Source organism: Eurosta solidaginis, chromosome 1 (genome assembly GCF_040869045.1).
Source record: "Eurosta solidaginis isolate ZX-2024a chromosome 1, ASM4086904v1, whole genome shotgun sequence".
NCBI classification, from domain to species: Eukaryota; Metazoa; Arthropoda; class Insecta; order Diptera; family Tephritidae; genus Eurosta; species Eurosta solidaginis.
In genome coordinates, this window is record NC_090319.1 from 16,862,091 (window position 1) to 16,874,597 (window position 12,507).

The 12,507-nt window shown below is 34.1% G+C and overlaps 1 protein-coding gene across 1 annotated transcript in view; it reads right to left on the reverse strand.

The window, feature by feature from the left end:
- Positions 1–828: 828 nt before the first annotated feature.
- Cipc (Clock interacting protein circadian) overlaps positions 829–12,507 on the reverse strand; it is an 86,277-nt gene continuing 74,598 nt past the window's right edge. The window contains exon 3 of the mRNA XM_067781774.1: positions 829–3,339. Within this exon, the coding sequence (XP_067637875.1) occupies positions 2,504–3,339 (836 nt within the window). The 3' untranslated portion in view covers positions 829–2,503. The remainder of the gene's footprint in view (positions 3,340–12,507) is intronic.

Below are 12,507 nucleotides of genomic sequence, written 5' to 3' on the forward strand. Positions count from 1 at the left end.
CTGCTTCAGGTGGCGAAGAGAGCTTCGATATAAGAAAGTTGAACTTTTTTATTCGTACATTCTGTTTTACTTTTTCTTTAATGCAGTGAATTCTACTATCTTAACTGTACAATATGAGGCAGCATTTTAGGCGCAATTTTTCGTATAGGTAAGGTGTCTCAGCAGGCAAATTAACTAGTTTTAAACTATGTATATGTGGTCGCCGTGGGAGATGGTCTTGCGTTTAAGCCCGGGGAAAAGAAACAGTGGTTTGGCAAACACGCCGAGTGTATTTCTGAGACGAAAAGGTTCTCAGCAAAAATTCTGCTGGTTGCGAATATCATTGGGAGTCGGCATAAAATATGTAGGTCTCGTCCAGCCAATTTGTAGGAAAAATTAAAAACTAGCACGACGCAAATTGGTACAGAGGGTCGACCTAAAACATCTTCAGCGGTTTACGGCGACTTGTATTTATTCTTAAGTGGCTGAAGTAACTATCAACTAGAGTTTTGTATTCATTATATCCTACTAAAAAGCACTCAACTACGGAAAGAAGCGTAACTATAAAGATTACTGTTTATTTACTTCTATATTTTTTGTATGATGGATTCACTAACTTTATATTATTTCTGCGGATCACTACAATGCTACGTAATTATTTCCTTTTTTTATATGCATATATATGTATTAGAAGTCCGGTGATGCTGATCGTTAGTGTGCTATATTTTTCGTATAAAAAATTTGCCGCGCATTATTTTGCTGCATATTACCTACCAAACTTGATGCCGTCGGCTTTCGATAAAGCCCGCCCACGCATTCTATCAGCGGATACAATTTTTTCGACTAGAGTTATTATTTAGTTTATATTTTTTATTATTTAAAATTACTTTATTGACATGAAAAACATTTTTTTTTCTAAGTATTTTCTCTTATGCTATTACTAAGTTAAGCATGTATGTACGCCTTTGTGAAAGTTTGAATATGTGTAAGATTATCAATCCCAGTAAGAAATTTTGCTATTAATATGCAAGATGATTAAAATCGGTCTAGGTTTTTGTAAGATTTCGCCACGAAGGGCTTCCTAATTTTGATGAGCTGTCATCGGTTCAACCCTCTGAGCAATTTTACATTTTTTAACTGATATTCGTCTGCTTAAGTTGGGTTCTTTTACAAATCCACGTGCCATACGAAAACTAGCACTAGCAGGAATTCAAAGTAAAAAAAATTTAAATTGCTAGTTTTCATATGACACGTCGCAATCTCTTTAGAGTGAAATATTTATATTTACTTTATACATAAATAATACAGTTTTTGTTTTGCTTATAATATTTTAATTTTGAATGAGTTCTCCAACGAACAGATCGACTAAATGAAGAATTTTGAGCGTTATAATGTTTTTAAAATACGTTCAATTCTATGCCGCTAAAATATACTTATTCAATAAAATCTATTTCGAAAACTAGACTTCAAGCTTGCAAATAAATTGTGTATGCAAAAAATATTTAGAAACAATAGGGAGACTCATTAAACCTTATAAATGCCTCATAAAGTGTGTAAACGTATAAATTTATCTAGTGCGTAAATGAGCTGCCAAATTTTTTATGAAAAATCATTTACACAATTTGTAAAAATTTACGCGCTCATTTCATCGTGTAAACGCGGTTAACTCAAAGGAATGCAACCTTGCAGACATTACAGCAGTCATTTTCATCAGATATCTGCAACATCAGCAAGATTTACAAGGATATCTTTTTAAGGTCGTTTTAGTTTTGATTTTTCGCTAAATGTTGGCATTTTTTAATTTGTATAATAATCACAATTTTGTTTGATAATACTACAGCTGATCGACAATTCAGTTTATCAAGAACATTACTAGGTGCGTTCGAATAACAATGTGTGTAAACGTACATAATTTTACACCTTATAAATTTATATGCGTTAATGAGTCCCCCTAATATCTCGTGTGACGAAAAAGCGTAGCTAATATAGAAGTGAAACGCGCTTTTAACATTTTCAAGTAGGAATATCTCGTAAACTAGAACCAATTAAAAAAATCTAGTGGCGAATTCAGGTTCAGAACACCAAAGTGCTTCATAAAGTATTTATCTTTAGTTGATATATACTTCATTTTCGTTCTGAAAAGCGAACAGAAAGTTGAATGCATTATTGGTGGTGATGGAATCATTAACTAATCGCATACTAATCGCATTTTCTGTTGGGAATAACTTTCTGTGGTGTATGTCTCTTGATGTGTGTGTGTTGTTTCTTTTGTGTTGGTTTATTTTTATTTTTTGTATCACATTTTGAGGAGGAATTGAGATGCGCCTGCAAGTATGCAATATGGAACAACTGAAGCCAATACCTGACTTCTAAATGATGCTTGTATGTATGTGTGTGTTTGTAAACATGTAGCTGAATTGTGCTTCGCAATATTAGCGTGTGTATGTCATGGGCAGCATGTTGCTAAACTAAGCCTTGAGTTGCCAATGCAATACAATTTTTTAAAAATACTTTATTCGACAATTTATGCTTCTGCAGCGCCTGAGCTCTGCTGTCTTGTTGTTGTAAGTGCAGCTGTCATTGTTGTTGATTGTGGTGATTGTGATGAAGACAATGATGACAGTGGTGATGGAGTCGCTGATGATATTGACGGCGATGAAACTGGCGATTGTGACATTTTATCGCGAAAATGTTGATTCTCTGGATTCCGCAATACTGACTCAATAAACTCGGACGTTTCATGTTGTAGCTGTGTTAGACGTTGTTGCAAGATTTGATTGCGTTTCACCAATTTGATCGTTTTCAATGCGATGGCTAAAAGTCCTTCCGTATTCTTCATTTCAAACATTTCCTCATTTTCATCGCACACATAATGCCGTCTGCTGTTATGCGCGTGGTTACTGTTGTTCGCAGTGCTTATTGTGTTAAGGCCTTGCTTGTCGTTTAAGCTAAACGCTGATTGAGTCGTTTGAAATATTGTTTTGTCGTCATCATCATGTTTAAGACATTGTACAAATTGTCGTAAATGCTGATTATTTGTATTTGTCATGCTATTGTAGTTGGTAGTGTTGTTGTAGTTTCTGTTATTATTTTTGCAGTGTGCACCACTTGTTATGGAATGTACTTCGAAGTCTTCTTCATCAGTGATGTCATCATCAGTATCCATTTGGTTGCTTTTAGCGTTGCGTAATAGCTCCCGCCGCGTTCTAGATGGCGAAACAATATTGTCTGATGGTTGCTGTTGTTGTTGGTGCAATTCTAAATGTAATCTATTAATGCGCATGGACTGTAGGGAAGTAGTCTCGATAGCACTTGATATTTCTGAATTGATGCGTGATCGTACGTTGCGTGGGGCGGCAACTGAAAGAGAAAAGGAAAAGTAAGGAATATAAATAAAATTTAAAAAAAAAAACTAGTTTTTTATGAATTAATGAAGTTTATCAAAAACACGAAAAAATTACATGAGCGAAAAATGCCGAACCAACCTTGCTCAACACACCATTAGTCTCAAGCCTATTTCGACATTACAATTTTTAGAGAATCGTAAACTTTTATAAAAAAAAGTCACGTAAACTGCACTTAAAAATCAAGGGTACACATCGGCTCAGGAATTGGGCCATAGTATCTAAAATGGATATAATAATATGCCTATTTCTAAATGAATTTTTTCTAAATGTTCGATGTTGCTTTGCCCAGGACTTGATCGAGGACCTTCGCTGTAATAGGCAAAACACGCTCCCACAACACCACGGCGACTGCAGTTTTAATTATTTTATTAAATTTTTCTCCTTTTTTAGAATGGTATGTCTGTAATATTTGTTTTGTTAATTTTTTTCGTTCACTTTGTTTGTTGGTTTTATTTGTTTTGGTCGTTTTGTTTATTTTCTTTATGTTGTCTTCTTATTTTAGAATTGTCGGTTTATTTTATTCGTTTTATCTTCTTGTTTTAGCATGCTCCCTTTGCTGCTTGTGTTTTGTTCAGTTTGTTTGTTTTCTCTGTGTTATCTTCTTATTTTAGTATGGTTGTTTCATCTCATTTGTTTCGCTTGTTTTCTAAAACCAGCTCAAGGCGAATCCATATCAGGTGGTAGCAAAGCGAATTCAACCAATTCGCCATGCAGAAGAATGTCAAGTCAAAAGAAAATTTTAATTGATTTCGAATAACTGACATATTAAAGTACAAGGCGCTGTATGGAAAATAATCAAGAAGAAGCAATCAGCTGTTGGGATAACAACACCTGGTACTCGCCTTGAATCTGTTCGTTGTACCTGTTTTGTTTGTTTTCTTCGCTAAAGTTCTTCTTCTGGTACGGTCGTTTTGTTTCGTTTGTCTTGTTTCTTTTCTTCGTGCTGTTTTCTTATTTTAGTATGGTGGTTTCGTTTCAATTTTTGTGCCTTGGTTTAGTATGATCGTTGTCTTCCTTTTTAAGCATGGTCGGACTATTTTCTTTGTGTTGTTTGTTTCCTTCATGGTGTGTTTTTATTTTAGTATAGTATTTTTCTAGGCGAATCCATACCAGGTGGTGGCAAAGCGAATTCAGCCACTTTGCCGTGCAGAATGTCAATTCAAAAGAAATTTTTCATTGATTTTGATTAACTGACATATTGTTGTAAAAGGCGTTGTATGGAAAATTATCAAGACGAATCCATGCCAGGTAGTGGTAAAGCGAATTAAACCAATTCGCCATGCAGAAGAATGTCAAGTCAAAAGAAAATTTTAATTGATTTCGAATAACTGACATATTAAAGTACAAGGCGCTGTATGGAAAATAATCAAGAAGAAGCAATCAGCTTTTGGGATAACAACACCTGGTACTGAATTCGCCTTGGTATTTTTGTGCCATTTGTTTTGTTATATGACCACATTAAACCTTCGGGTCATCCCTCCCTCCCCACCCCCTAGTCGGCCTATTGTATGTGTATCACATGGCCTGCCGATGACCTTTCGTAACTATTCAGCGAACCCAAAGCGTTTCTGGTTCCTTCATAGCATAAAATCGAAACTAATAAATATAGATATAACCAGTTCTCCCCCAATCAATAGAGCGTAGTTTTATTACTTCCTGTAAAAATTACCATTCCCGTTTTTGCTAGAATGCACCGATTCACCACCACCGTGTTCAGATATTCCTATAAAGTATTGCGCAGGTTGTCTAGATATTTAACGCGTTTTGGCAGCGCATGGCATTGCCAGATTAAATAATTTACTAGATGACGGTGCATTGCCTAATTGTAGTCAAAATTTGACAATGGGGCTATCAAAAGACGTGTTTTAACCTCCGTATTAATAATCCGAAAGCGGAAATTAAGTTTTTTATTTCTGTCAAAAGATATAAGCAAAAAATCGGTTCAAATTTTCATGTGGTTATTATTTTTTGCCAGATTTGTTGTACACACACACACACTATTACAGAAAGGTGTTCTGCGCGTATTTAGTTTTGATCCCCTAACTGGTGTCGGACCCACCCAGGGTTATTTTTTTAAGTCGCGGCTGAAGGCCGCCAACTCAGAATGGTGATCTGTACAAAAAAAAATAGGGAGCCCTTTCGGACCCTCTCGGACCCATTTTAGGGTTTTTTGTAAATAACTTTCGACAGAAATAAATTTTTTGATTTCCGCTTTCGGATTCTTAAAACGGGGGCCGAGACGCGTCTTTTGATACCACACTCGAAAATGTTGGCCCAAAATTAGGTGGTGCACCGCCATCTAGTATATTACCCCAGATTATCTCTGTATGCAACCTTTCAGTAACTACTAACTTCGAAGTTCATATAACCACAACCTAGATTATATGAGCGAGAACACCCCCCGGCAGAGTACCAGGCAGTAGACACGTGATTTTCAGTCAAATTAACAGAATTTCACAATTTGCGTATATTCTAATTCAAACACTTTTTGCAGACGCTCAAATGCTAATAACAAGAAATGAATAAAAAGCAAATAAGCAAAAATATAGACAAATGCATTCACAACCACTAATTAAGTAATCAAAAGCATTAAGAAAAACCACATAAATGTTCCTATTTTTGCTATTTTCATATGAATTTAGCTTATAGCTCACGTTGTGTCGTCAAACGCTTTATCGTGTAATGGAAACCCCCCTTCTCGCACTACCCAACCAACAGTTTAGCAACAACACGTGCGCTTATCTTCATAAATATGGTTCACAATAAAATCCAGACGAAAACTGACTTACAAATACATATAAAAATGTGAATATAGCAGCACAGAGCAATGCATTTAATTAGCGCCGGTTTTTGCAGCTGATAATCAAAAGAGAGATAACGACGTGATGTCTCGCCAACTTTCTGTACAGGCATGATAAATGGATTTTTTCATTTTGTACCAAACGAGGAAAAAAATGTACAAAATCATCCAAAAAAGTACCAAAAGTCTTAGGATGTGAATTTGAACCAAACTAGAGCTATATTCTGCTTCTTTATCCAAAAACTGTTTTTAGTCAGGAAACCTTCTAACACAAATTAAAGGTATAAAAAGAAGGTATTAAAAAGAAATACTTTTCCAGTAAAAATAATAAAAGAAGTTTATCGATTGAAGCGTACAATTATGTGCATATATAAAAACATTTCTTTATTGAGTACCAGTAAGGAACATAAAATTAATATTAAAAAAAAATAAAAGCTGCATTCAATACAAAAACATTTTAGGTACAAAGATTTAGATTCTGGTACAAAAGTTGACAAATTGGCGCCCTACATCTATACCAATAACTCATGTTTTAATCAATACATTAACAGTTCTTCTTCTTTGAGTTCTTTAAATACCTCAGTTGACAAAAAGCTTTCTTTCGTATATATATTATGACAACTACTGTTAGTTGATTTCATTAAGTCTTTAGTTTTTATTAAATTCGAAACTTTGTTTATTTGAATTTCTACACTTAGTTTTAATTAAAGTTTGTATAGAAATTATCCTTTCTACGTTTGTGAATGAATGTGGAATCGACAATGTGCCTTTAACTATTCTATAAATATTGGAAAACATTTGCGCAATTAATTTATTTGTAACTGATCTTTAATCTTCCCAAAAGCTGCATATATTGAAATTCTTGAATTTTTTAAGGCCCCCATGCTCTGCTAAAGCTCTAAATTCAGAATTAATTTTCTCTATTTTATCAAATACAGATTTCGGAAACAAGTCCATAACTAAAGCTACAATACTGTATTCCGCTTATTTGCAACCTTCTGCTGACGTTCGAATAACTAGACTGTTGAATAAATAACTCCAATATTCGATAATGCAAAATGGTCTTTATTAGACTACTTTCAAAATAACACTTCTACTTCTCAACAGATAGCGTGCCTAAATCAAATTGATTACTGCTCACTCAGCTTTAACTCCTTTTATACTCTGTGATGTCTCGTTCGCATACTTCTAGGCGTTTCTATTTCTAGAATTTACTACTCATTTACCAACTATAAATTTCTCAGCTATAACTACAGATGCACGATTATTAAAGCTTCTCGCATAGCCATATGCGCGTGTATATGTTAGTGATACTTCCACAGATGATTGCCTACTTTTGGGAGTATCTCAGATATATGCTTGTGTTTGTGCTCTCCGCAGCTTGTATGGACATATGTATAGACATAATGATTGATTTGTTGATGTGCATACAAGTCACTGCTTAGTATTGGCTTAGAGATGATAGTATCCCTTAGCGTTGCTAATATTCGTCACAATACTATTTGTTTCACCGCTTAAAATACTTTCTGGTGAAAGCTTTGCAGCCCACAACAAAGTTTTATCATTCAAATTTACTTTCTTTAATAAAGTACTACAAAATTGTATATAAAATGGTTTAGCACAGCTCTTAAATGTGTGTACATCATCTTTTTCGAAAAGGCTGTTTGATAGAATAATATCCACACTAACACCGCAGTAAACTTCATCTGGGGTTAAGTGATTTTCGTCTGAATCAATATTTAACATCCAAATAGGACTGGAGTCTAAATAAGATTTTTTTATAAAATGTTTAAGTTGGTAATAAGTAAATGTATGCGAATATCTTCAGACTGCATTTCTATATTCACATTATTTATTTCATTTAAAATATAAGAAAGAAATGTAAAATATACTTTATAAATAGGACTTTGAAAAATTTCAGATATAAGATTAATATTTTGATTACTGCTTTTATTTTCAAATACGTAAAGATTAAAATAATACTTGAGGGCATCCCATTTCTTAAGAATTCTATCTATGACTGCTTGTCTAGAAAGCCAACTTGTGGGGCGTTCTTTAGTATAACATGCATTTCTATACCGAAATGTTCTTGGAAACTCTGAAAGTCTGCCCTCCTAAGGGGGCTGTTACAAAAATTATAGTTTACGTCTTTTAAAAAATTATCAATTTTGTTGGGAAATACATCACAAGCGGCCATTGAAGCTAAGTTTAAAATGTGACAAACACATACATTAACATGCATATTTGGAACAACTTGCACCAGCCTTGCTTGCACTCCGCTTTTTGCTCCCATCTTAACCGAGCATTATGGATTTATAATTTTCTGGCCCTGTTATTTGAGTATTATTTTCTGTGCTTTAATACTATTGATGCAAAATTTGTTCACAATTTTAGAATCAGTTATGCTATTTTTCATAAGCATATTTAAATAATCCATAATTGCAAATGGCAAATTGTGCTCGGCAACAAAACAATTTAACTATATATTTTCTTCGAAAAATTTAAAATTTTTTTGTACATTTAGAGCTGCTTGCAAATGACTTGAAGTGTAGAGATGTAGTTTACAAAAATGTACCAAATATGTCAATGTAGTACCAACGTACTTTCGGGAAGCCAAATGTACCAAAAATAGTACAAATGTACCATGATTATCATCACTGTTTCTGCATATTTTGAAATTCAATGAGAAAGGGAATTGTGCTCATAATCATACAGCCATCTTCTTTACATACGTACATACATATGTGCATATGTATATTTATGTATAGAAAAAAAATCATAAATTTATATAAATATTTGTGTTTTTGTGTCGTTGGTTATGCATAAAACTGGCGTACAAATAACAACAAGGCATGCAAGTAAGTAAAATGTGGCATACCGTATGCGTCTCTCCAACTGCTGTTCGGATAATGTGTGCCATGAAACGTGTTCAAATCAGAAAGCACGACGACATAAGTCATTTGAGAAATTGAGAGCAAAAGCTCTGGGTGGTTACACTAGGCCACTTCGCCAGTAAACATGATGGATATCAAACTAATGGAAACCAAAAAATTTAAGTTTTTATTCTTCACTAGGGCCAATTTTTTTTGTTGGGTCTGCAGCTTTTTCGGCTGATAAATTTAAAGCAAAAATTTTACATTTTTCCTCTATCCTGTTGCGTGTTTCGATGGAACCGCAGCTTCTTCAGGGATATCTGTTTTATTAATATGCAATATATTTTTCTGTACGAGACCAAGTCAAAGGGTTCACTGAAGTTTTTTCTCTTTTTCTATTCGTCGTTTTGCGAATATAACTTTGCCTTTTTTAATGATGGCTATTTTTGTTCAAAACTATTTGTAGAAAAACTTAATATTTTTTGGATATGTTTCCTTAAAATTGCTTTTGGAACTGAGCAAAAGATTAACAATTCTCTCCTTTACAGAAAAAATCTGCTTTTCTTTCTTGGTAGAACATCTAAACGAGATAGCAGAGTGTGTCAGTTTATTTTTCTAAATGACTCTGGCTTTTCGACCGAAGGCAGTATTTTAGCAAAATCCCGTATATTCCCGCATATTAATTGCGGCAACTTTATTCGTATCTATATTATGGTTTAAAAGTATGTATAAAAACTTGGCTGATTTCTGTTATTTATTCCCGAAAATAGTCTATCAGAAAAATTTTCATATGCAAGAAGCAACGTCTTTGTGTTCCGGCCTGAGGAATTAATTGGGATGGCACCTTGATTTTCGCGTCCACCAGCCCTTCTACCTTAGATAGTCTTTAATTACAAGGAGAATATCCGGGGTTTTCGGTAGCCTAATCCTCTGGGTTCAAGACAAATATCGGATAAAAATATCAACTGTAGTTTCACGACGTTCTGATTTACGTGTTAGTCCAGCTTATTGCCGATCGTGAATGAACAAGATTGAAATGTATTCACAACTGATTAATTTTTGCACATCTTTTTGTAAGCTCCCGCAGTTCGAGCGGATGAAACCAACCCTTTTGAGACCTTAACTGACTGACCTATGACTGCTTGTCTAGAAAGCCAACTTGTGGGGCGTTCTTTAGTATAACATGCATTTCTATACCGAAATGTTCTTGGAAACTCTGAAAGTCTGCCCTCATAAGGGGGCTGTTACAAAAATTATAGTTTACGTCTTTTAAAAAAATTATCAATTTTGTTGGGAAATACATCACAAGCGGCCATTGAAGCTAAGTTTAAAATGTGACAAACACATACATTAACATGCATATTTGGAACAACTTGCACCACCAGCCTTGCTTGCACTCCGCTTTTTGCTCCCATCTTAACCGAGCATTATGGATTTATAATTTTCTGGCCCTGTTATTTGAGTATTATTTTCTGTGCTTTAATACTATTGATGCAAAATTTGTTCACAATTTTAGAATCAGTTATGCTATTTTTCATAAGCATATTTAAATAATCCATAATTGCAAATGGCAAATTTTGCTCGGCAACAAAACAATTTAACTATATATTTTCTTCGAAAAATTTAAAATTTTTTTGTACATTTAGAGCTGCTTGCAAATGACTTGAAGTGTAGAGATGTAGTTTACAAAAATGTACCAAATATGTCAATAGGGGGACTCATGAAAGCATATAAACTTATAAGGTGTAAAATTATATCCATTTACACACGCTGTTATATGAACTCTTGATAAACTTGATTGTTTATCAGCTGTATTATTGCCAAACAAAATTTTTTTGATTGTTATACAAATTAAAGAATGCCAAGATTAAGTGAAAAATCAAAACTAAAACGCCTTTACTAGCTGATGTTGGAGATTTCTGATGAAAATGCCTGCTGTAATGTCTGCAAGGTTGCATTCCTTTGAGTTTACCGCGTTTACACAATGAAATGTGCGCGTAAATTTATACAAATTGTGTAAATGATTTTTCATACAAAATTTGACAGCTCGTTTACGCACTAGATAAATTTATACGTTTACACACTTTATAAGGCATTTATACGGTTACATGTGTCCCCTAAATGTAGTACCAACGTACTTTCGGGAAGCAAAATGTACCAAAAAAAGTACAAATGTACCATGATTCTCATCACTGTTTCTGCATATTTTGAAATTCAATGAGAAAGGGAATTGTGCTCATAATCATACAGCCATCTTCTTTACATACGTACATACATATGTGCATATGTATATTTATGTATAGAAAAAAAATCATAAATTTATATAAATATTTGTGTTTTTGTGTCGTTGGTTATGCATAAAACTGGCGTACAAATAACAACAAGGCATGCAAGTAAGTAAAATGTGGCATACCGTATGCGTCTCTCCAACTGCTGTTCGGATAATGTGTGCCATGAAACGTGTTCAAATCAGAAAGCACGACGACATAAGTCATTTGAGAAATTGAGAGCAAAAGCTCTGGGTGGTTACACTAGGCCACTTCGCCAGTAAACATGATGGATATCAAACTAATGGAAACCAAAAAATTTAAGTTTTTATTCTTCACTAGGGCCAATTTTTTTTGTTGGGTCTGCAGCTTTTTCGGCTGATAAATTTAAAGCAAAAATTTTACATTTTTCCTCTATCCTGTTGCGTGTTTCGATGGAACCGCAGCTTCTTCAGGGATATCTGTTTTATTAATATGCAATATATTTTTCTGTACGAGACCAAGTCAAAGGGTTCACTGAAGTTTTTTCTCTTTTTCTATTCGTCGTTTTGCGAATATAACTTTGCCTTTTTTAATGATGGCTATTTTTGTTCAAAACTATTTGTAGAAAAACTTAATATTTTTTGGATATGTTTCCTTAAAATTGCTTTTGGAACTGAGCAAAAGATTAACAATTCTCTCCTTTACAGAAAAAATCTGCTTTTCTTTCTTGGTAGAACATCTAAACGAGATAGCAGAGTGTGTCAGTTTATTTTTCTAAATGACTCTGGCTTTTCGACCGAAGGCAGTATTTTAGCAAAATCCCGTATATTCCCGCATATTAATTGCGGCAACTTTATTCGTATCTATATTATGGTTTAAAAGTATGTATAAAAACTTGGCTGATTTCTGTTATTTATTCCCGAAAATAGTCTATCAGAAAAATTTTCATATGCAAGAAGCAACGTCTTTGTGTTCCGGCCTGAGGAATTAATTGGGATGGCACCTTGATTTTCGCGTCCACCAGCCCTTCTACCTTAGATAGTCTTTAATTACAAGGAGAATATCCGGGGTTTTCGGTAGCCTAATCCTCTGGGTTCAAGACAAATATCGGATAAAAATATCAACTGTAGTTTCACGACGTTCTGATTTACGTGTTAGTCCAGCTTATTGCCGATCGTGAATGAACAAGATTGAAATGT